This window comes from Podarcis bocagei, assembly GCF_964188305.1.
Source record: "Podarcis bocagei genome assembly, chromosome: 4".
Lineage (NCBI taxonomy): Eukaryota > Metazoa > Chordata > Lepidosauria > Squamata > Lacertidae > Podarcis > Podarcis bocagei.
In genome coordinates, this window is record NC_138128.1 from 16,332,454 (window position 1) to 16,358,054 (window position 25,601).

Here is a 25,601-nt window from a genome sequence, read left to right on the forward strand (position 1 = left end):
ACAGCTTCTGGATCTTTTTTGTGGTGGTATTCTGCTCTATGTGGCAGCTGTAAAGGACAGATGATTTCAGCAGACGATTCCTTTACCTCAAGGACCCCCTCTCCCCATATAAACCATCCAAGACTCTGCATTCATTACTGGCTTTATTTACTTATTACATTTTTATTCTGCTATTCCTTCCAAGAGGGAGCCAGTGTCGTATAGTGGTTAACAGCAGTGGACTCGTAATCTGGTGAACTGGGTTTGATTCCCTGCTCCTCCACATGCAGCTGCTGGGTGACCTTGGGCTAGTCACACTTCTCTGAAGTCTCTCAGCCTCACTCACCTCACAGAGTGTTTGTTGTGGGGGAGGAAGGGAAAGGAGAATGTTAGCCGCTTTGAGACTCCTTCGGGTAGTGATAAAGCGGGATATCAAATGCAAACTGTTCAAATCCAAGAGTTCAGGATGCACACATGGTGTGGGTGTCCTCTCTTTATCCTCCCATCAGCCTTGTATGTGGGCTATGTCCAGAGATTGTGCTATGGTCACCCAGAAAACTTCCAATGTTCCAATGTGTCTGGTGGGAAGTTTGAATGTGAGTCGCGCTGCTGTAAGCTCAGCCCTCTAACCCAGAGATAGGCCCTCCAGGTGTTGTTGGGCTACAGCTCCCTTCATCTCTGGCCATTGGCCACGCTGGCTGGGGGACACTTAAGTTGGCTATCCCTGCTCAGACTATTACACAGCACTGCCTCTCTTAAGAGAGGTGAAGAACACACTGTGGTGTGCTTTTATGTGACTAGAACTGTAAAGCTTGTGCTGTTGGCCCAGGGGTGAAATAACTGGGATCCCTGGAAGTTGCCTGAATAATATTGGTGAGGGCACACTGCTTGACATCAAATACATTTCTCTTGGGGACAGGGAACTGTTCAGAGCCCAAAATGGAATTGGGTCGCACATGTATTCATATGTAAATATGTGTTCAGATGCAAATTTCACAGCAGCCTGATTAGAATGCACCTTCTGGAACTTGCATAATGAGTATTTCTTAATGACAGGATCAATCCCTTGGTGTCAAACAGATATACAATTCTAGATTATTAATTTTTAAAAGGATTTAGCTCTTGCTAAAGCCAAAGCCTTAATTAAAGTTTAAAAAGCAATTCTATTGGGAAACAAAATGCTCAATCTTAATTGGAGGGGTTCTCTTTGCAGGGGGATAATTAACCTATGAGCAGGGTTAAATTCAGATGGAGTCGCTTTAGTGAATTTACACAACCCAGTTTTTCCATTTTCTCCAGAGTGAGTCCTCGGGAGTTTGCACCATACTTGTGGTCTAGATAGAAGTGGGTCGTCTCGAAATGGGAAGATTTGAAAAGATGTATTAATAGTCCAAGATGGCATAGCAACTTGAGCCTGGTATGCTAAAATAGGCTGACTGTGATGTTCTTCTTGGAAAATCAGTGTATAAATCTACCTTCAATGCATTGTTACAGCAGATTGCAGCATATCCTTGCTCAGGTGTGGTTCCCAAATCAACACAGGATTACTAGTATAAAATGAATGGTGGACAAGTTCTTCAAAAAGTTTAAAAGTTGTTGTGTTACGCTGTCAAACAAAAAAATTAAATCATTGTCAAAACTGTGATCAGAACAACCCACAGGCAAGCTTGTCTCTCCAGTGGAGATCATGCTTGGTTCCTCACCAGCTCCTGAGTTGTAATGGTGGGGGCACAATGTAAGTTCTTTGCCATGGAGAATCACATTGGCTCCCTCTCTTTCAATGGCAGAAGAAGATGATATTTTTACATTGCGCTTTTGACCTAGGTGGAAACTGGTTATTGATGAGATCTTACGATGTAGTCTTGTTTGGTTTTGCTGTTGCTCCTGTTGAATTGCACTATAATTTTTTTCTGACTTTTGTGTAGCTCATGGTAATAACTCATATTTAATCTGTGTTTTATTTTATTATAATTGATGGCATGATTGTTAGCAGCCTTGAGGGACCTATAGAAAGGGAAAGGTGGGCTAGAGTATTTTAGTAAATAATTGAACAGTGCTGAGTCCATCCCCTTAAAAACTCTCTAGGATAAAATTGTTTTTCCCCAACCAGTTTCCTAAAGGCAAGAGGGATGTGGAGTGGCATCTGGCGCAAGGAGTTCCATAATGATGGTGCTACACCAACCCAAGCATGATCTCCAAGCAGCTGATGGTGGAGAAAGATCCAGTAACCTCAGCGAGAGAATTTTGATGGGGATTTGATGGGGTTTGAGGACAGCATGTGTTGGGAGCCATTGGATTAATTTTTCCAAACCGCGGCTACTGAGGGCTACTAAGTCTCCCTTTGTAGTTCTAACTTGCATGGCTCGGTTAATTTTACAGTTCCCAAGGGAGTCTAGCTTACCACTGAACTGCTGCTCATTAGAATTCCTTTTTAGCAGCGCCCTGGAGGCTTGTGGCTTCAAATGGCATCCCTCATCAATATTTAAGGCCTGTCATTGCAAACGTGGTAGAAAGAAGCTCACTTTGTGGCTTGGAGAAGAAAGTGAAATGGTTTTGGAGGGGTAAAGAGACCTTGTCCTGAAGCATCACCTGTGAAGTTGGATAAACAAACCTGATAATGAATTGGTGGTCTTGCTTCCAATGTATAATAGAGCTGTGTTCTGTGAACATAACCCGGTAGGCCCAGGAAAACCAAGGGAAATCAGGACATTGTTTTCACAGAGACACAAGGGAGAAAAATTGAGACAGGAGATGCTAGAAAGTTCAGGAAGAATGGTAGTTTCACCCTCAGAGAGCTACAGTTCCCACGATTTTTTGAGGGGGGGGCATCTGCTTTAAATGTGCAGTGGATGTGTTTGAAATGTTTGGTGCAGATCTGTCTTCTGTGTCACGAGTTTTAACTCGGGAATTGTGGTGGGAGAGGACAAGCACTTCTCAGTTATCTCGGGAAGATAAAATAATTCCATCTCAATGGAAATGGCTATCACTGATGAAGGTGAAGGAGAAGTGTATGCATTTGTATGTATTTGCATGCATGTGTATGTTTACAGTGTGCGTGTGTTTATATGTCTATTCCCTCTCATAGAAATGGCCATAGACATGCAATACAACTGTAACCACAAATCAACAAGCTCAGAAATAAAGGGGAGGTAGGGTTGTGTGTATGAAACTAGCAAGTGGATTAGCCTTGAGCTGTGCTTTGGTCAGTTACATATGATAGTCATCCACGGAACGTGAATTTAGCCACAAAATTCCAATTTCCACCCCCAGTTTTGGTTGCAGTAGTATTTCATGTTTACGCCGATTCTTTTCTGCTTGTAATCCAGTTTACACATCAGCCGTAATCTTCAGGGGTCATCCCTTGCCAGTTGCAGAACCCAAGCAGCCAGTGAAGCCACAGAGCTAATTCTTTTTTAAGTCCTGGAAGAAAATTAGCCATTACTTTGGTTAACAGTCAGTCTGATGTGACCTGACGCATGACTGCCGTACTAGCTTGGGAGGGAAGTGTTTGGTCCTGATCTTTCACGCTAGACGAGCATATCGAAATTGGCTTTAGCATTTTGAAAAGGCCAAAGAGTTTATTTATATTTTATGCTGCAGATGTGCTATTAAGCAGGAAAGGATAAAAACTGTGCGTGGAACCCTCTGGAAATGCATCTGCAGTTTGCTGAACAGCTAAGGACAGAGAGAGCTGCTTTACAGCGATTTTGGAATATTCTTGAGTTTCTAAAGCTTTTCAGATCACCCTGTGACCTGAACAGATGGTAGAGAGCTGGAAACCTGATCACTGGCTTTGCTGTGCTTTTCCGCTGATACCACTTTATAAATAAACCAGCAAACACTGGCAGGTAGTGCTACAATTCCCACAGTGGATTGTAATCCCCCGTTTTATGTAGCTCTGGGAATTGCAGCTCTGTGAGGGGCATAGGAGGTGTGCAAACAGTTCTCAGCACCAGTGGCGTAGCGTGGGTTGTCAGCACCCGGGGCAAGGCAAGTAATTTGCGCCCCCTAACCCGTGGATTTGCGCCCCCTAACCCGTGGATTTGCGCCCCCTAACCCTAACCCCCAGATGTTGCGCCCGGTGCGACCGGCCCCCCCTGCACCCCCCACGCTACGCCACTGCTCAGCACCCATAATAAACTTTGGGATAAGCCATGACTGTTTAAAGTGGCATGATACTGTTTTGAATTTATATGTGCCCTCGGCCTCTGGGAGCACAGCCAGACATGTCATGGAGGTTTGGTGTCAAAGCTAGGCCATGGGCAGCATTCTAGGGTGATTCAGGAGCTGGGAACCTAGAGTCAGGGATCAGAAGGCATATCAGGGGGCAGGACTGTAAAATAAGCCACAAATCTGAAAAGAAGAGGAAGACCAGAATTGGAAGACAGGGCAAAGCTCAGGCAGGGCTGCTTACTCAAGTGAAGTTCCCATGAAACAGGAAACCCTTGTGTTCCAAAGAGATACTTGCTCTTTAGGGCAAGAGTCATAGGTCAGTGCTAGAGCATGTGTGTTTTATTCAGGAGATCCCAGGTTCAGTTTATGGCATTTCCAGGTAGGGCTGAGAGGGACACCTGTCTGAAACCCTGGAGAGTCGCATTGCAGTCTTGGAATACAATATTTGTAAAAATAGCAAACATTACATATCACCACACTATATTATGTTACACCGTTATAAGCTTTTTTACAATTTGGGAGGGGCAAAATGGGAAAGCGACATCTCAGGAACTAATAATATTATGTTGATGGTTGCAGGGTAATAAAAATGGAAAAACTGCAGAGTCCTTGAGACACTGAGTTCTTGGAACAATGAGCTGTGGCAAATCGGCATGGCAGAAAAATTGACATACTAACTTAAGTTAGTTAAAAGTAAAGCCAATATATTTGATTTTTCTTAAAGCGTGGCAAGATTTTATCTCATATACAAATCAGGGACGTATTTAACACTATCAAAGCTTTTCATCAGATTATAGAAAAGAGATTAAGTTGATGAAGTATAATGGAAATTTCCAGGATGCTAATGGATCTTAAATATACGCTTACCTACCTATATGTAAAAAAAGGAAAAAGTGTTTAGAGCATTTTACCTTCTGACAGTAATTGCGATGTAACTCTTTGTTGTTGTTTGATTTTGTATTTTTTTTTGGATGGGGGAGGGGGAGAAAGAAGGATTCATTCCTGCCAGCTCCAGGTACCTGTCAGGGAACTGACATCAGAGGCACGGGAGAAGGAGAGGGTCTCTGATTCTGCAGGGGAAGGTCCCAGCGCTAGAGGGAGACTCAGCTGGGAAGAAGGGGAAGAGAATGAGTGTAACACCAGGGATCCAGGAGAGCAACGGGACAGGGGCGTGCAGGGGCTCCAGGACTCTTCGTTGGAAGTTAGCGAGGAGAGCCCAAGCACCCCGCTGCCCACACCAACCCTGCGCAGGAGACTCCCGCGCAGTGAGAGGCGGAAACGATTGGGCGTCAAACAACTCTTATGTTGGCAACGCTTTAAGAAACGCCCACAGACAGATTCTACGAGTGACTAAGGGCAGCCACGCTAAAATGGGCTGCGCAGTCAGAAGGGTTTAACCAGGCAATCCGATGCTCAAACGGAGCAGGATTACGCACGAGTAACTCCCAACCACTACAGTAGGGATGGAAAAAAGTTGTCCTGTGAAACCCTGGAAACCTAATGACAGACATTATAGACAACACCAGAGGACCAGTGATCTAACTCAGTGTAAGGCAAATTCCTATGTTATCACTGACTGACGAAGGCCTCAGATAAGTCCCTCTGGAAATCGTGTTTCTTGAACCGTCAGCATGGTGTTTAGTTAGGGAAGGGGGATACAACCATTGTCAGTGTGACAGTGGAATTGTTACCGATAAGGAAGGGTTGCATCCAGAAGGAATTTCCCTTTGCAAGGAAATTACAGCAGCAATTACAATAGAGGGTTGAAGGTAGCAATGCAGAAAGAGGACAGGCAGAACAAAAGCGGGGAAATACTGCAATTCAAGGACGTTGAAGAAGAAGAAGAAGAAGAAGAAGAAGAAGAAGAAGAAGAAGAAGAAGAAGAAGAAGATTTTATTCATACCCTGCCCATCTGGCTGGGCTTCCCAGCCACTCTGGGTGGCTTACAGCATATCTAAAAACATAATAAAAGATGAGCAAAAAAAATGAGCAATTCTCATTTAATAGCATACACCTTAATATTCGACTACCCTCTGCACTTGTGCCATTAATAACCAGAAAACCAGATGGACATTTGTTCTGATTCAGCAGTAATCCACAGGTTTTCCCAGCGAAAGCAGGGCAAAAGAAAAACCTCTCGGACCCATGCCTAGAAATCGCTGGACAAACGCAAGTGTGGATGATCCCAGAGACCCATTGGCAGAGATAATCCTGTAAAGCCCTGGCATCTGTCTCTCTGCTTCTGTGTTTCCACAACTACTGCTGTCTGGTGGCCAGTGTGTCATAGTGTCTGCAGAACATAGCTTGTTTATACAGAGGCTGTGGTGATGGTGGGGTTGAAAGTTTTTTATAAATATATAAAAGCAGATAAAATGACATATCTATATTATTATTATTATTACATGGGATCACATTTGGTCCATGTGAATAATAATAATAATAATAATAATAATAATAATAATAGGACACTTTTGCAATATGGCTCCCTTCCATAGAGTCAGAAAAAACATTTGATCTCTTGGGATATGTACCAAAATACTCCTGCGGGTTCTTTTCTCTTTCTCATCATAATTAGGTAAACTGCACAAAAGGTAAGCAGGGCCCAAAGGTAGAAAGGCCAGGTCAGATTATTTGTCTGTGTAGCCCAGAATTGCCTGTTCTGACTGGCAGCAGCTCTCCAGAGACCCACCTTCCCCACCCCACCCTGTCTCCGTAGTTGTAGCCAGAAGTTCCCTACCCTGGGTCTCTAAGATCATCTGCTACCAGACCTTTTTTAAGTGGGAATGCCAGGACCTGAGACCTTCTGTTCATAGACCTTGTGCTCTGCCACTGAACTATAGCCTATTAGGCGGTGGCAAAGAGCTAAATGAGAATGAGCAGAGATTGTGAATACTACCTGGCTGAGATACCTGTACTGCAGTGTTGTGGAAGTCTGGCAATCTTCAAGTTCTTGCCTCCATTGTCTGAGGCAGCATGGAGATTGTAGGAGCAGTGGCGTAGCGTGAGGGGTGCAGGGGGGGCCGGCCGCACCGGGCGCAACATCTGGGGGGCGCGCTCGCACTCGTAGCTCTCTGCCCCTAGGGCAGAGGGGGCGCAAATTACTTGCCTTGCCCCGGGTGCTGACAACCCACGCTACGCCACTGTGTAGGAGGCTAGAATGCTGTTGCACTCATACTGCTGCTTGATAGCTTCTCATAAGCATCTGGCTGTCCCACTGTGAGACAAGGACGCTGGACTAGATGGGCTTCTTGCTATTCTTACCAGTTTCTCTTGCTTTTAATCAGGATAGTGTGGGCAGAGTCTGGGCAAGAATTGAGCTTCTCCTGGGCACTGTCCCTGCAAAGAGACGCCTTACATTTTAGGGCTTTTCTGCAGGGTGAGAAAACTGGGTCTCAAGCACATTTCAGTTGGGTAATTCCCTTAAAATGCTTACCTGTAGTGGCACACCATGCTCTTCCTTCATGGATCAAACTGGGGTAACCTTGTTTAATCTTCAGCACTCAAAATATAAGGCAAGAGCCTGGCTTTGCACAGTGGATGAAGTATATAGCTGCTGAGCAAATAGTAAATCAATAAACTGAAAGGTTAACGAAATAGCAGGACAGTAAGAAAGGGATGGAACAGATAGCTTGCTCCTCTTTGCAACGTTTAGTTTTCTTAAAAAATAACATGAACTGTGGGCTCATGAAGTGCCACACTGAAGGTCAGAATGTTGCAGCGCTATCTTCACAACAAAAGTGTAGCTTTGTGCGAACCCCAGCAAAACCATGTAATAGTGGTGCAGGCATTGCACTAGAAGCAGATTTTGCTAGAAGGGCAGTAAATTCTTCAAAGTGAAGGGTGAGCATCGCAATAGAAAACCAGTGAAATACTCAACAGTGGAGCGGTGAAAACACGATCAAAATATGGTTGGCGTAATACATTTTTAGGTAAAATGGCATGCAGTGAAAGCCAGCCAGCCAGCTCTGTGTTTCTGATGTTTGCCAGACTGCTTAATGCCACTACTAATGAAGGATTTTGCACATCTTCATTTCTCTTTCAAGACACACAGGCCCAATTGTAGACACATCTCATCCATGGCTGCAATCAATACTGAGTATGCTTTGCACCATGGACCCAAGTGGCATGTAATTATGAGACTGTATTGATTTCCCCGCAAAGAGGTTGCTAGCGTACAAAATAGCAGCTTGACTTTCAAATGACTGGACCAGCAGCCTTTTCTTTCCCTGAGAAAATTAACATGGTTTGGTGAAAGCTCCGAATTCTGTGCAGGGTCTTGAAATCGCATTGTAGCAACACTATAAGAAATGGGTCACTCTCCCCTGTTATAAATCTTCACCACTCCTGATTATTTTATGTGCAGCCCATTTGGCTGCCCGGGAAAAATATTTGGGACCCAATCCAGACAGCTGCATGGGTAATAGGCTCTGCCCAGCTGGGCCTCGGTGCCCCTTCCTGCTGCTGAAAGGGAAATTGGAGATACCATATGTCTGCCTTTGGTCCCTCGCATGCATATGTTAGAATACAGCCATCTATGCATTTAACAACGTAAATCAGTATTGGAATTAGTATGGCTTACTTTTAAAAAAGTATTGGCGGCTTTAAAGAGCTGACGTGGTGTAGCTAAGAGACTGAACTCCCTAGTTTGAACCTGTCCTCTTCCGTCACGAATTCAGTAGCCCTAGACCCTCCATCCGCATTAGGAGAATAATAATTACCAATGTTATGCATATGTCCTATTAAAAAATGAGGTGTCAAAGTATGGCTATTCCACAGTAAATGTCTAGTGTGGAAGTTGGCTGCAATGAGTTTCTTGTGCAAAAGTCTCCTTTTGTGCTGAACCCAGGCATCTCTCTACCAAGCGAGTCCTGATTCCCTGCATTCGATGTAAACACAATTCTTCAGCTTTTTATCACTCCAATATATTAGCTTTTTCTCAGGCCACGTGATGGTGCAAAATTATGTGCTATACCCAGTCACTTTTCCTCAAAGAGCTGAGCTATGTGACCTGTTTTAATTTAACAACAACAACATTTATGTTATTTATACCCCGCCCATCTGGCTGGGTTTCCCCAGCCACTCTGGGTGGGTTACAAGATATCTAAAAATATAATAAAAACATCATCAATCCTTAAAAACTTCCCTAAACAGGGCTGCCTTCCAATGTCTTCTCAAAGTCAGATAGTTTTACCTGTATATGTATGCTCATTGGAACTTGGTAGAAATGGTCAAGAAATGTTCCTTGAAATTGGTGAGGATATTTATAGCAAGAGTAATAAAAAGAAATTGTTATTTAGGGGAACTGAATTTAATTCTAAATTATATTCCGGAAACGTGGGAAATATCAAGGGGTCAAAAAGATTGGATGTACTGTGCTGTATTAGAAGCAAAAAAACTTGTTTTGATGAATTGGAGGAGCCGCAAAAAGATTCCATTGAGCACATGGATTGATAATATGGACAGATTAGCTACACATGAACGAATTGCATGTCAGTGCAAAATAAGAATGGATAAATATGAAGAAATCTGGAACGAATATTGAAGCGATAAGGCGGATAGTGGTGGGAAGTAGGGGGAGGAGAGAGGTGGGAAAATATTGTTTAAAAAGGTGTAGTCATAGGTATATCAATGTATTCAAATCTGAATTGTCAAATTGTGTTACTATTATTATTATGGTTTTTGTTGTATGTGTCTTTTGCAGTTGATGTTTATGTTGAAAAAATGATGAAAGAAATTTAAAAAAAATGGATTCTTTGTTCTGTGTACAGTATTATTATTTTCAGAGGGCGTTGTTGTTGTTTATTTTATTTTTTACATGCCCTCCACCTATGGGTCCCAGGGCCCAACAATTTAAAATGCAGTTAAAAACCATTTTAAAAACTTACAACCACAGAAAACAGGGTTATACTTGCTCCAATGACCCTTTCATGCTATTTAAAATCTATCTATGTCTATTAGCTGTGATGGAATCTTCAGGTTCAGAGTCAGCGTGCTGGTTCAGATACCAGATGCTGGTGAGCCATAGCAGGAAAGGCGAGAATGCCTTTGCGTCCTGCCTGTGAGTTTCCGAAAAGCATCTCGTTGGCGAGTTTGGGAAACAAGATGCGGAATTAAACACGACTTTCAGTATAATTCAGCAAAGATGTTGTTAGCTTTGGTCCAAGTAGTACTGGGTGACACCCAACACAGAGCAAATCTGTTTCAGTCACACTTAACAAACTTGTATGTTTGAAACAGATGTTATATATGCATATACAGTGGTGCCGTGGTTCTTGAACTTAATCCGTTTCGGGAGTCTGTTCGATTCCTGAAACCGTTCAAAAACCAAGGCACGGCTTCTGATTGGCTGCAGGAGCTTCCTACACTCAAGCAGAAGCTGCGTTGGTCGTTCGGCTTTCAAAAAAGGTTTGGAAACCGGAACATTTACTTCCAGGTTTGCAGTGTTCGGGAGCTGATCTGTTTGGCAAGTAAGCCGTTCAGGAGCCAAGGTTTGACTGTAGTTTGAGTCCCATATGGGGGGAAAGGTGGGGTATAAATAAATACATAATAATAATTACTAAAAACCAAGTTGTGTCATAAGGGTCTTCTGACAGTGGGTGGCCCAGAGGTGACATCTGCACCCAAATTGTTCCACGCTTACTGAATTTGCTCTGTGTCTAGGCTTAATGGCATACAGGACTGTTTCATTACCTTTACATCTGTTCAGCAGCTGGTGTGGTTTAGTCCCTCTGGTTCTCTACAACAGGGTGGCATTATGTATCTTTTCACCGCATTAGACAGAATAGGTGGGTTTGCTGGGGAAATCGTGGCAAGTTGGTGCCTCTGACATTGTATAGCCATGGGCCAAATTACCTTGTGAGACCGCTTCCTGATCTGGTGTGCTGCTTGTTCCCCTGAGATCTTATATTTGTACCGGCAAACAATTTAAGCTTTTGCCCTTTTTCCTCCTTTTTTCTTTTTGTTTTGTTCCTCCCCTGCCTCCGCCCCCCTCCCACATTTCTACAGCAGCAAAGGAGGGAGAAGGAATTAAGGAAACAGCAAGAGAGGGAGCAGCGACGGCATTATGAGGAGCAAATGCGCCGAGAAGAGGAGAGGAGGCGTGCCGAGCATGAGCAGGTAACCCGCATCTCCTCCAGGATGAATCTGCTTTTAATGGATGAACCTGCTGATTTCCAAGGTTGGAACCCAGTTTTGTCCCTGTGCGTTCGCCCAATATCAAGCTGCTGTTACATGCAGTTCCCTGGCATATGTGTTGTCATCGAGCACATTCTTCTGATCATCATTGCATTTTTAGGTGTACCCTTAAAACACCATGCCTGCATCCCCCTACGAATCTAATGTTGTTCTTTGATATGGTTCAAATAAAGGTGTAAATGATGGATTTGCCATTTGAGTGCTTCACCTCCAGTGCCAATCTCACCTGAGTGAACCCTTGCAGGTGCTTTGTAAAAAAACATTACCAGCCCCTGCACAGTCTGCTGGGATCTGTACATGTGATGGCTTGCTCAGACATTCGTTTCCAACGTCTTCACTTTCACTTCCAGCTGGCATTGCAGAGTCACCGCTGATTCAAAATAAGCATTAAAGTGGCTTAGTGACTCTGCCCTTGGAAATTTGAGAAACCGTGTTTCATTCATTACACTTGTGTGCTCTGTTGCTTTCACTGCCAAACTCTCAGTCACTTGTTCTATGTTGATTCCTGTCCATTATGTGACTCGCCAGCTCACTAACTAATGCAATAAGGCTGGATATCTTCTTCTCACAACCACTTCCTCTCTGCAAAAAAAAAAAAAAAAAGTTGGTGATTTGTCTCTGGATGCTTTCTAGCTTTCAGTGGGGAATATGTTTAGAATTGACTCAGGTATCTATAATGGACTCTTCAGTTTATCATTACTGGAATGTGCTGCAGTGAGCCTCAGGCTCACACACTCTCCTCTTCCAGCATGACCACAGAGAGGAGAACGGCAGATTTTGCTTTCATGTTTGATTAACTACTGTTTAGCGTTACACCCTGAGTTAACTTGTTAATCTTAACTATGGTTTGTTTGAAACGAGCCACCTTCGCCAGTGGCGTAGCGTGGGTTGTCAGCACCCGGGGCAAGGCAAGTAATTTGCGCCCCCTAACCCGTGGATTTGCGCCCCCTAACCCTAACCCCCAGATGTTGCGGCCGGCCCCCCCTGCACCCCCCACGCTACGCCACTGATCTTCGCAACCCATGGTTTGCAGCTGGCTTTTTTCAAACAAAACACAATTAAGATGTACCACAGTTAATTTGGATGAAATGGCAAGCCGTGCTTACTCCAAAATGGAAGCAAAAGGTGCCAAACTCTTTGTGGTCATGATAGATAGTGGGGAGTGTGCCAGGCGTGGAACCTCTTTCCTGATACAGACATCACTGCAGCTTACCTGCAGCTGGTGTTGGGCAAGGTGGCAGCAAAGGTAGGAGTGTTCAGGTGTACTAATGGCAGTAGAAGATGGACTCCATCAGTGCATTCACACAGCTCTGACCACACTGCTACTCTGTCCTGCCCAAGTGCTGCCCTGGCAAGCTGCCATGATGGTGATATTGGGAGGGCAGCACCATGGCTCTTGCCCACCACACCAACTGCTGCTGGTGTGTGCCAGCCCAGGAATTGCTCCAGCTCATGTTCATCAAGATAAACCATGGTTTATCATTATCTGTGAGTACAGTCTGTTAGTAAACGGGCAAGGTGGTCTGCATCCTGCATTTTTTGGCCAGTGTCAGAATTTAGGGAGAGCTGCAACATTCAGAATGAGTTAATGTAAGATGATTTGAATTTTATGATGTTAAGATTTTGTTTATATTTGTTTTACTGTGTGTTGTAGAACACATTATGCTCTTTGGAGGATAACGATATTTATTTATTTATTTATTTATTTATTTATTTATTTAAACATATTAAGTAAACAAAATACAGAAAATAAAGAAGGAATTTATTAATATTGAAACTGATGATTATATTAAATCTCAGCTGTCAGGGAACTGACATCAGAGCAGAGGGGGGAGGCGAGGCTTCCAGACTCTGCAGGAGAGGGAACGAGTAAGGGTAGAGAGAGAACGTCATCTGGGGAAGGAAGTCCAGGTGACACCAGGAAGAAGGAAGAGGGAGAGAGCATCTCGGAGGTAAGGCTCTGAGACTCTAGCAGTGAAGTCAGTGAAGAGGGTGGAGGACCACCACTGGGCACGCCCACTCTGCGCAGGAGGCTTCCGCGCAGAGAGGCGAGGCGAAAATTGTCCGTTAAGGAATTCTTATGCTGGAGGAAATTTAGGAGACGCCCACTCACGGATTCGTCGAGCGACTGAGCAGCAGCACCCAAGCTGCTCAGTCAGGGAAAGACACAACCGCCCTTAAGCAGTTTGGAACAGCTAGAGGTTTACACACAAGCAACCCCAATTCCCGTGACATCAGCTTTCAACTTCGTTTTCAAAAAGAGAAGTATGTTTTCAGCTCATCTGGCATGAAGACGGGGTTGAAGTGCCTTCTAAACAAAATTTCAAGACCAGAGGCTGTATGGGCTCTTTAAGGAAAAATCTTACAGCCATCATTTTCCTACCCACAATGCCATGATGACGAGCAGCACCCAGATAAACAACACAAAATGAAAAGTTGCACCTTTATAGACATATTTCAGCTTTTCTTGGTGCAGGAATTGGGTACTTGAATCAAGCTTGGAGGTAGCCAAGTCAGCTAACCTGTGACCCTCCAGATGTTGCTGAACTGCACGTCCATCAGTCACAGCCAGCCTGGCCTATGATCAGGGATGATGGGAGTTTTAGTTCAGCATCAGCTGGTCCATGCGCCATCCCTGCTTTTTAAAAATAGCAAGTCTGAGTAGAATGCTTGTTCTCAAATTGGTTGAACAACATCTGATCAGATTTGTTTAAAGAGCTTTTCACCAGTGGTGGTTTGCATTTCTGTTCAGTTTATCAGATGATTTATCCCTACCTCTTTTTACAGAATTTGGGTAACTGTGGCACAGAAATTGGCTTCCTTATTTTATGCATAACATACAGGCAGCCCTGAATGTTACTATGCCGTCTACTTTGTGGTATCTCAGCAGCAGTTTTTTCAAAGTTGCATGGTGTTCATCCAAATGCTTTACATCACAATAACACTGCATTCCCTTTGGTTCCTCTCCTTAATGTTTCTGCGGTTCTTTCTTCAAATTTCAACATGTGGCCACTTCTTTCTCTTTGAAATTACAGTTCTTTCTTTTTCTCTCCTTTTTTTCTGCTCTCCGCTGCGCACCCAGGAATACATCAGGCGACAGTTAGAGGAAGAACAGAGGCAGTTAGAGATCCTGCAGCAGCAATTACTGCAGGAGCAAGCTCTACTTCTGGTAATGGGGAGTCAGGATCCCTGTCGCATCCTTTGGCCAGCCCTTTCTGTGTATAATGAGACTGCATGTTATTAGCCAAATGTGTAACTGGGCCTTCAGACTTATAGGGTTGCCATCTCTTCTCCTGTACATCATAAATCTGAGTACCTTAATTTGTTCAAGCATTGGCATTTGTAATATTTATTAAATTCCCAACACATTCAAATGTTTTGGGGAGCATACAGTAATGGAATGGCCGGCTGGTAGTCCGAGGGTTGGCTCTAGCCCAGGAAGCCATTTTATTTGGCTTTTATTGTTAAAAAGAGATAAATATCCTAAGCCCTAACTAGATGTTACTTCAGAGCTTCATGCTCAGCTCTATTAGTGTATTTTACTTCTTCTTAAAAGCAGCTGCTAGGGCAGGAACCATTTGGATCAGAGGCATGACATTGGGAGAGGTTAGCCCCTTCCCCTCTCCATGCCACAGCCCCAATCCAAATCCACTCCTGGCTGCTGGTAGCTACAGAAAAGAAAATAAACAGGCAAGGATCTGCAGCTACTAGCATCCCTAGGGGAGTTAATTTAGATTGATTACACCCACAGCAAGGAGGGAAAGGAAATTTTTTCCTTGATATTTGCACCAACATACAGGACTATTTAATTTTTTACAGTAATAGTCATCTGCTATCTAGAGCTGGCCAGATTAAGGATTAAACATATATAGTCTGAAATGAGGATTAAGCACATATAGTCTGAAATGCAGTATTCCTGCTACTGCTTCTAGGACACCCTTGTTCATAGGAAAGCATGTGTCTTCTCCCTGAGTTACAGCCTGTGAGAGTAATATTGAAGGGCAGGTGGACTACCAGTGACCAGGCTTGCAGTTACAAAACCAAAAGGCCCAGAATCAAAGTAGTTCTTGATTAAAAGAACAATTTTAGGTGGCAGTCCTAAACGTCTAGGCCAATGTGAGTGTGGAGAGTGTCGTTCAAGAATTATTTTGCCAACTCTTACCCAGGTTCACTCCCATCACCTGGCAAGAGAATTGTCCAACTCTCTGCTGTGCTAAGGATAGCGTGCGGCAATGGTTTCTTCTTTGAATGCAAGCACTGCCACGCTCTGAATGTTTTCGTTGCCTTTTCGCCACTAAATGGAGCAGCCTTTGCTGTGCACGTCTTTTCCTCTGCTCAGTCCGCTTCTAGAACATCCTTCATTTTCATGGAAGGAACAGGCCTCTGCTGTGTTTATTGCAAAGCTATTAATTGAAAGCTACTGGCACTGTGTGCTGGAATACAATCTAACTGAAACGTACTTGCTCCCTGTAATCTCTTCTTGGTTTTATAGGATTCGACGGCATATTTCAGTTGCAGGCTGCTTAGCTTTACATTCCTGACAGAAACATTTTTGCACTGCTTTTTCATGCTGTTTACAGTTTTGACATGGTTTATTTGCTGAATTTCCTGCATATATACTCTTCCCTTTACTCTCCGCACCCTGCCACTTAAGCTAAATTTATATCTTGTCTTTATTTTGGATGTGAATTGTTATTCTTTTCATTTTTCTTTTTTAAAAAACAGTATTATATTTATCAGTGCTGTTGGAGAGGTCATGGCTTGTTTCCCTCTTCCCAATAGATCCATTAATTTATACGACTGGACAACATATGCTAGACATTCCCCAACCTAGAGCTCTCCAGATGTGTTGGTCCACAGCTCGCATCATCTCAAACCATAGGCCATTTAGCAGGGACTGATGGGAGTTTGAGTTCAACATCTGCAAGGCAATAGGTTGGGAAAGACTGGCATATGCAAACCCTTCATTGCATAAATAATGTTTCCCTCCATCAGTTTCATAACCACAGGAGGGACAGAACTTCCAGGCTATAAAATTACAAATTGGACCACTAACTGAGCAAAGCAGCAAGTTTAAAATAAACTATTTAGAAAGAAATACACTGCCTCAGTAACGGGTTTTCCAGACTTTTCTCTGGGCATGCAGTGCGTTCAAACTAATTTTCAGATAACCCAGTGGTACCATCCAGATACCAAATATGCATGATTTAGGAGGCATGCTTAGACTACAAGCTTAAACCACTTCCACACTTGTTTCAGACTGTCATAATTTCCCAACAAAATGTGATGGTTTTGTGAGTATACCCCGCTTCCCCCAAAGTTGTCACATTTGATGGAGAAACCTGCTTCAACATCTGCAAGACCCAGGGTCCATTTGGTCTCTTAGGATTACTACATCCTTGCTATTTGGGCTTAAGTTTCCACTTGATATGTATCTGTGTCTGCCTTTTGTTATTTCCCTCAACACCATACTGGCTCTGTACCTTTCAAGCTGCCATGCTGCTTCTAAATATTTGTTTGGCTTACATGTCTTGGTAGGAATATAAGCGCAAGCAATTGGAAGAGCAGCGGCAGGCAGAGAGGCTACAGCGGCAGTTGCAACAGGAGCGGGATTACCTGGTCTCCCTGCAACAACAGCAGCAGCAACAGCAGAGGCAGGACCAGAGACCAGCAGAGAAGAAGCCCCTTTACCATTACAAGGAAGGGCTAAATGCCAGTGAGAAGCCAGCGTGGGCAAAGGAGGTAGGAATGGCCGTGTTTTCTGTTTTGCACCTTTCCCTGGGGTAGGAAGAAAAAAATCAGCAGAGCCAAAGACATTTACAGTGTTTTGCAAATATTTTCAGTGCTGCCAAAAAAAAAACCCCTTCCCCCCTTTTAAAGCTGATTATTCAAAACTGCTACTTCACCTGCATTGCATTCGTTTGCCCTCTGATGTCATCACAGACCCAAATCTGATTGGCCACATGCTGTTGTTATATGATGGCATGATTCCTGATTCATCCATATGACTAATCCAGGGAGCAAGAAGCATCAGCAGTGAGGAGAAATGAAAGGAGACTGTTTGCACTATTGTTTCAAGTAAATATCTGCCCTATTGAAATTGCTGGTTTTTATTTGAAAATTAAAACTGGACAATGTTTGGTATAGCTGTAGTAGAAATACTATATAATAAATACTGTAAAAAAAAATGCAACCCTTTTAATACCTGCATTAGACAGTTGCATATTCACCATGAAGTAAAGTCCTAGTTGTGGAGATTTGCTTGGAATCCGTTCTGAGGAATGGTTCCACCATGCTCCCCTCTACTTTGCTATCGTTACTCAAGAGTGCTTAGATAAAAGCCTTGTTACATACAGCTTGAAGGGGCTTTAGTACATAAGTCTAGCGTTCATGAATGGAGCCCACAGAAGACACACTGACATCAGCTTATGGTAGAAAAAATGACTCCACTAAGTGGATTTGAGATTCTCATGTCAGATGAATGAGGCCTCAGGCTTGTGCTATAATGAATTGTGTGAGGAGCGAAACTGCGCAGCTGTGCAGCAACCCTCATGAACACCTCTCTGAATGCCACCCTTGTGCAAATCCATTTCTCAGAGGAAGTAGTCCGGAGGGTCCTTTTGGCCTATCTCCGGTATTAATGGTGACCAGCGTCAGTTCTCTGATGAAGTTAATTCGGGCTGAGTTTGCCATCAGCCTCTCATTTTGTTTTAAGTAGTGCACAGTTGCTCCCATTTTCTACCCACAGCATTCCAAAGATTCCCCAGGTACCCCCTCACATAATCTATAGATGCCATAGAAAAATAAAATGGATCTTAGCCTTGAGCGGGGAGGGGGGAGAAAAAAGAAGGGTGTGTGTGTGTGTATTGGGCATCCAATTTGCCTGTCCAACACCATTGTCTATAGGTGCCCACAGTGTCATCCTGGCTGATCCCCCACAGGTGGTCACTCTGGAATATCAGTACTGTACTGTAGGTATTGTGTTTTGAGACCCACCCCAAAAGGTACTTACGGGGGGTGGGGTGGTTTCTGCTGTAATGCACAGGAACTGAACCTAGATCAGTGGCTTTCAAACTTTGTACGCTAGGGAGCCCTTTCCACATATATTCACGCTCTGAGCAACATTTCCACATCTGCCGCAAAAACCTCAGCACATTGCAGAAATCTCTTAGTTTCGTTCCAAGGTGCATGCTCAGTTCATGTGCATGGATATTGTCCATGTCTGATGGATCTCAACCACTGCCTGACATGAACAGAGAGAGGGTGCTGTTGAACGCACTCTGTGTCCTTGTGGCAGGATGTTGCTGGATAATTCAAGTCAATGGCGGGCAAACAGTCTTTCTAGGAAGCTGCTCTCTGTTACTGATCTTCATGTTGAAGAGCTCAGGATCCCCCAGAACACAGTTTGAAAACCACCGGCCTAGACCGTGTTAGGAAGCTGCCTTCTGGCCTAGCATATCAGCAGCTCTTTCATCATGCTATGGGTGCCATCCATTTCTATTTATTGCCTGATTGGCCACAGTTCTGTATGAAAGTCTTTCTCTGCACGTCGTGCTTCACGAGCTGGTTCATCTTCTCCTGTGACCCTGTTGCATGTAATTTGTCTTGACGGCTGCTTATTTGTTAACTTGCTAAGGCGAGAAGCGGGGGGAGGGGGACTTGAAAAAAGAGGACAAAGCTCTGAACACCGGCCCCAGTTTGTTTTTGTGGCTTATTACTGATGATGCCTGCTGATGGGTCAAGGTCATGAACAGCCTGCTCTTATCTCTGCCGTAACTGTGCCAGCTGCTGAATAAGAAACTAGCATCCCCCACACAACACGGTTGCCCTGAAAGAAGGTATTGCCCGTTCAAAAGGAGATCTCGTGTATCACTAGAGTATGGTAATTGCTATCACTTCAAAAGCTTCTTGTCTGTTGCAGACTCTCCATTTGCAGGAGTGTCCTATACACAGCTCTGTTTTATGATGTAGAATTTAGATTCCTGAAAATCGCCACGATCATTTTCATTTCTTCTTATCTGAAAAGCAGATTTCTTGCCCTTGTGGCTGTGGGAATGTGTGCTAAATGGGACTAGGAGTGGGGAGCTTTGTTCATGGGTGGAAACACCCGCATTGCATAGTTTTGTGTGCAATGGGAGCAACCTCCTCGTGGAAGTAGCCCTCATCTAGCAGCTGCATTTGATTGCCCTGCAGATGTAATGGAGGAGTGTTGAGGGAAAGAGAATCAAAATCCAAATGCCTTTTTTGTCATTTCTAATGGGGGTGGTGGTGTTTCTCTTTCTCCTCTGTCAGTCAAGGAGCACTGAAATTGACTAGACCAAGTGACAACAGCTTCTATACTAGTCATTTTCATACCTAGAGGAAGGGAAGAGAAGAAGGAGGATTCCTGAAAATCCTGAGCAGGAAGCAGAGCATACTGTTGAATTTAATTGATTTTTAATGAAATTACTTGTGAAATGCTTGCAGCATTTTTGCACCCACATGGCCCTCATAGCAACTGACGATAGTCAGACAGATAACTGTAAAAGGTATAAAAAGGGCAACCACAATGACTGAAATGTTAGAGCAATTTGCTTATGGGGGGTGAGAATATCTCAGCAGTAGCCAACATGGATTACATGTTCTAGCATCCCTGACTACTGGCCTCGCTGCCTGGGGCTAATGAGAGTTGGAGCCCAACAAAATCCAGCGGGCACTATGTTAGCTACTTTGGAGGCTTTTTAGTTGAGGGGGAAAAGGTGACTAAGCAGGGTGTGATGGAGCTTTATACAATTATGAATGCTTAGAGGGATTGGATAGAGAGACTGTTTTCACTCTCTCTTAACTCTGGAGTTCAGCATCATGCAATGGAATTGATTGGGCGGACAAAAGAAAATACTTAACTAACTAGGCAGGTTCACTGTTGCATGAGACAGTGTGATGACCATTGGCATAGCTAGCTTTTAAAATGGGATTAGAGCAATTTATGGAAGACAGGTCCATACTAGCTTAATGGCACTTCCACGTTCAGAGTGAAGGTCCCACTGAATGCTGGTTGCTAGGTGGAGGGGGCCAATGGGAGAGAGCTGGTGCCTTCATGCTCTCCTTGAGAAGTTCCCAAAAGCATTTGACTGCTCACTGTTAGTAATGGGATGCTGAACAAGACGGCCCCTTGATGTGTTCCATTCAGGTAGTTATTATGCATTCTCTGCAAAATCAGCCTTGCTGAAGAATGCTGGGCATGTTCTGAGTGACCTTCTCTCATCTGTGAGTTAGAGCAACTAGCTTCCATGCAACCCTGGATTGGAGCTGAACTTTCCAAGCAGGCAGGGGCCCTGGTACTTCTTTTGTTAGAAGCCAATCATGGTGAAGGACATTTGCCAATAATTATATACTCGTGCGATTAACCAAAAATATGTGTTTTAATAGTTTGATTTCTGTAATCCTGCTTTCCCAGGTACATCAGCGAGCTTTTAATAACCCACCAGTTATTCCAGCTAAGCAGAACCACAGTTTTGTGCCCCAACAACGGGTGACTTATGTTACTGACAAAGGTGTTTCTTCACAATCCAACTCTAAGCCCCTTATTGTAAAACCTCGTGGTAGACAAAACCAACGAGCATTAGACCCTTACAGAAAGGACTTTCCGGACTCTGCTAAGCAAACACTCTGGGTGCCTGTTATTAAGATCTCCATGCCAAGTCCACAAGAAGAGCTAAAGAATAGACCCATCTTTATAGACCCCAAAACCGGTCTTGGTTTTCATGAGCAGTTGGGGAAAAATGGCATGAAATCCCCCAAAGGGTCTCGGTCGCATGGGTGCAGTCCTGAGAGGCAAATGAGATTGGAGGTCAAGAGTGTGTCTTCTCCCCACCTTCCAGAAGGATGTAAGCCACCACTGCCTCCCTATAAAATCAGAATGAATTTCCAAGAACACAATGTGGACAAGGAGAGGAAGCAACTCCATTCTCATCTACACCCAAGTGTCATTACCTCTTCGAGGAGTGTTCCATCATTATGCAATATCTCGGCAACACGTGATAACCTAGATCTGAGTGCTTCTAGCCCGGCATGCCTCTTGAGAAGGATGAAGATACAAGCTGATGAGAAGAAGAAGCATCATGCATCTTTGGAGAGCCTCTTAGAACATCGCCAGCTTCCCACTGGGGTCCATCATGTGCAGATGCAGAGGGAAAGAATAGGGCGAAGCATGGAAGAGCTTCTTGCTCCCTCTCTGGATCTTTGTCCACAAACTTCTCATCTGAATGTACCCAACTTGGCATCTTTGTCTTCTAGCTCTCGCTCAGCATCTTTAAATTCCCTTTCATTTTCTTCCAACTCGGATCTGATTCAGTCTTCTAATTCTTGCCAGGGTAATTCTTCTTCTGGCATCACTTTGCAGATGCCTCTGGGTTCATTTTCTAATTCCTCCTGTTGGTCTTCCAAACTTCCTTCTCGGGTATCTCATGCGAAGCAGACTCTGGGTGTGCATGTTCATAACTACATATCTCTGTCTTCGAGCACACCTGACTTGAGATATGCTAGGCAGCGTCACTAAAATGAGCTGGTGAGTGATTTCTCTCACCATTGCCAATAAGCTCTTGCCATTCTATAAGCTGGGGCTTGCTCAGGGGCTGGTGCCGTGGTGGAAGCAAATTGTATTGAGCCAGGGAACTGGGTGTTGCTTTGCTTTGTTTATACAACTTCTGGTGACTCCCTGGGCCTCATAAGTCTTTGAAATTATTTTGCGAAACTGACAGCTGCAAAGTCAAGTCAATTAATGGGTTAGGTAAATCAATTAAAAGCATTTTGTTTGATTAAAAAGCTCCTCCCTTTGAATATCTGTAGCTGATTCTTTTAAAAAAGATTTTTAATACATATACTGACAAAAAACATGGAGGCCAGTTTAATTGACTGAAACGTGTTCTTGATAGGCTCGTTTCCTTGCTACTCAGAATTTAGCTGTTGGAAATAAATAAATGAAATATAGCTTCTATTTGGGACCTTATAGTTCTTTTAGGTATCCAGGCCATAAATGAGTAGAAATAAGGCATACCAGAAGTTGCCTGATCAGACAGTATGTCCATTTATCCCAGTATTATATTTTCTATCTGGCAGCAGCCCCCCAGGATCTCTGGTACAGATCTTCCCTATTACCTGCTTGCTGATTCGCTTCAAGATGCCAGGAACTGAACCTGGATGTTTCTATCTTTGAAACATTTTACCTATGCTATGGCTTCTTCCCAAACTGATTAAAGGCCACAAATTACGTGGCAGTACCTTAATCATGTGCATGTATTACAAGCCACTAGGAGATCTTCCATCTTTATCATGGGGAATACTAACCTCTTCTTTTCTATAACTGTAATTGAGTAAGTGGTGTATTTCTAATAATCTCAAGAACTTATTTCCAAAATTAAGTTCACCTTTGGCATCCTGCCACACCCTTACTGTCTGTATGCTCATATCTTTTTTGTGAACTGCCATGAGACCTCCGGGTATAGGGCGGTATATAAATTCAATTAATAATAATAATAATAATTATATATTTTAAATTTTCTGTATGATATTATACCTCAGTATAACTACCATATGATTATATGCTATCATTTTAGGTAATTGTTTCAATCCAGTTTTCCACATATAAATCCACATATCTTTTCCTATTAACATAGTAATTGCCCCCCCCTTTTTTTCTTGGAACAGTAGAGAAACAGACACAAACACAGAGCCCTTCTCTCTCTCTAATGCTCAGCTGTAGTTAATGTAAACCAAGGTTTTAAAACTACCAACAAACCATGGCTTATGAGTTTGGTTTGTTCTGGTTTGTAAACTGCACTTAAGGTGAACAATCAAGTAAACCATGGCTTAGTGTTACATGCACAATATTTTTTAAAAAGAGTTTAACAGGACAGTGACAATAATCCACCAACAACATACAAATCAATATGGCTAACCTGATCCAAAACACCCACCTACCTCACCCACACATGAAAACAAAGATCACCACAGCCAATCACAAGCAAACAATCACACCCTAGGCCAACCCCAACCTCTCTCACCACCAAAGGAACACAAGCGAACAGCACAGGCAACGCTGACACCAAACTCTACATACATTAAACATAATAGAAACACCGCCACCCGACCCCACCCCTATCCATCCTCCCTCTCTCCACCCCCCTTTCTTTTTTCTTCTCCCCCTAATGCCTCAACAAATGAAACGGATTTGTAAAAATATTACATGAAAAAAAAAAAATACGAGGCACTACACTTCTGTAAAACAAGAAAATCCTGAATAAAATAAAAGAAAATTAAAAAAAAAAGTAGTTTGCTATGCAATGTATCTAGCAATACACAAAACCACTTCTGGATATTCAGAACTTATTGTAGAGTTCTTTTGATCCTGGCCTAGATCAGGATCCAAAGGATCCCCTGCTTATTTTTGCTCACTTGGTTTAAGTACAATATCTTTTAAAAAAAAAGAAGGATAATTATAAAATTTGAAAATAGTGATGGGTGCTCACTTGAAAATCAGTGACCATTCCTTTTGAATGCTGAAAAACCTTTGAGGGACTTTTCAAGCATTTGAGAGGAGCACTTGCAAGGAGGCAGTTTCCCTCCCTCAGCTACACTGCCTGCTACTCCCTCCTCCAAGGGGGAAAAGCTCCATCTTCCCAGCCAAGATAGCAGATGGCTGAAGTCTCGAAAAATGAGAGAGGCACAGTGCATCGCTCTCACTATCCAAAGCTAATCGCTACCTCATGATCTGGGTGCTTGTGGCAGGCTGCGATATCAGGTGTCACGGAAAAAGGTCCAGCATCCAAAACGCCCCTTTTGGAGTGATGGCATGTGATGCAGGGAACATAATGTTGCAGGAATCAATGGTTAAGGAGTGGGGATTGCTTAATATTACCTGCGTGCTCAAATTGTGATGAAATACTGATTGAGAAGGAGAATCAAATATGTTTTAAAATTACTTTCAAAATGTGATTGCCTTTTACACTTTTGAACTTTTTATTGTGATTGTGAAATGGTTTCCACCAGTTCGTGAGAGTGGTGGACTTGAGAAGCCTCTTCCTGTATTACCACTGCACCTGAGACTGATTAGAGCATAAATAAAGGCTAAACTCATCTTACTGCAAAGTGTGGTTTGTTCAGCTGTTTGCCGAAGAGTTATTTTTATAAACGTGGAAAACTTTGCAAAGCATATAAGCTGCTGGGGCAGCGGTAATCTTTTAATACGGCAAACGGCGTTTCCGTGCGCTTTGGCTTCTGTCACAATATTCCGTTGCACCAGAAGCGGTTTAGTCATGCCGGCCACATGACCCAGAAAGCTGTCTGTGGACAAACGTCAGCCCCCTCAGCCTGAAGCGAGATGAGCGTCACACCCCATAGTCACCTTTTTACTGGACTTAACCGTCCAGGGGTCCTTTACCTTTTTACCTTTATCTGTTTACTCTTAATACCACCTGATCTTAAATCCATTTACATGGAAATAACTCCCATTGATTTCAGTTACTTCTAAGTGCATTCAGGACCATATGAAACTATCAGGGAAGCATTCCATTGATGGAATCTGAACTTTAGACTTGAAGACACATCAATAACTTTCTTGTGAAACAGATCTACTAAGCAGAAGACTCAGGTGTCTGTTCACTTGCCAGGTTGTGGAAATACTATCGGTTAAAATAGTTGAAGGGTAATACAAGTGCATCTCATACTCCACTTTTTGGATTATTTGCATTGCCTCCTCAGTCCGCTGAGCATCCCGCACATTCCTTCAGGAGACAGGTTTTAGTCTGGTCATCTTTGGTCTAGACTTGAATGTAGGCATGTTTCCTGAAATTCCTTGGAGACCTATTGAAATAATGCTGTCACCCGCTAGACGTCATCCCAATATTTATGCAGATGCATCTTTGTTCTGAAAACATACCGTTTCTTATTCTGTCTCCCAACTTGCCTCATTTCCATGTGATGCTGCTGAGTAGCCTTAAGATGCTGACAGACTAACCCTAGATAACCCATCATAGCTGATTTACAATGCAGTACTGTATCTTTTTTGGATTGCCAAATGCTGTAGGTGACAACTCCTACCCCCAGATGCCCTTGTTAAACCTTTTGGGGGAGGAACTACTCCATACCTAGCTTCTTAACATTAAGCTGATCTTCTTGAAAGCCACAACTGATTCAGTTACGTAGACTGCTCTTCCAGATCAAGCTCATTTCACAACAAAGTGGTCGTGAGCATTCAATGATGACATCCAAAGCAAAGG

At 43.4% G+C, this 25,601-nt stretch overlaps 1 protein-coding gene across 7 annotated transcripts in view; it reads left to right on the top strand.

Moving 5' to 3' along the window:
- The window catches only part of TNIK (TRAF2 and NCK interacting kinase), a 297,411-nt gene that overhangs the window by 217,164 nt on the left and 54,646 nt on the right, over positions 1-25,601 (top strand). For 4 of the 7 annotated variants that reach the window (XR_014007042.1, XM_081189957.1, XM_081189961.1 and 1 more), the window contains 3 exons: positions 11,158-11,268; positions 14,429-14,515; positions 16,885-17,088. Coding sequence is in view for 6 of the 7 variants with exons in the window: in XM_081189957.1 (XP_081046083.1) it covers positions 11,158-11,268; positions 14,429-14,515; positions 16,885-17,088 (402 nt within the window). In the remaining variant the exon portion in view is untranslated. The remainder of the gene's footprint in view (positions 1-11,157; positions 11,269-14,428; positions 14,516-16,884; positions 17,089-25,601) is intronic. The other 3 variants (XM_081189958.1, XM_081189960.1, XM_081189959.1) reach the window with 3 other exon arrangements.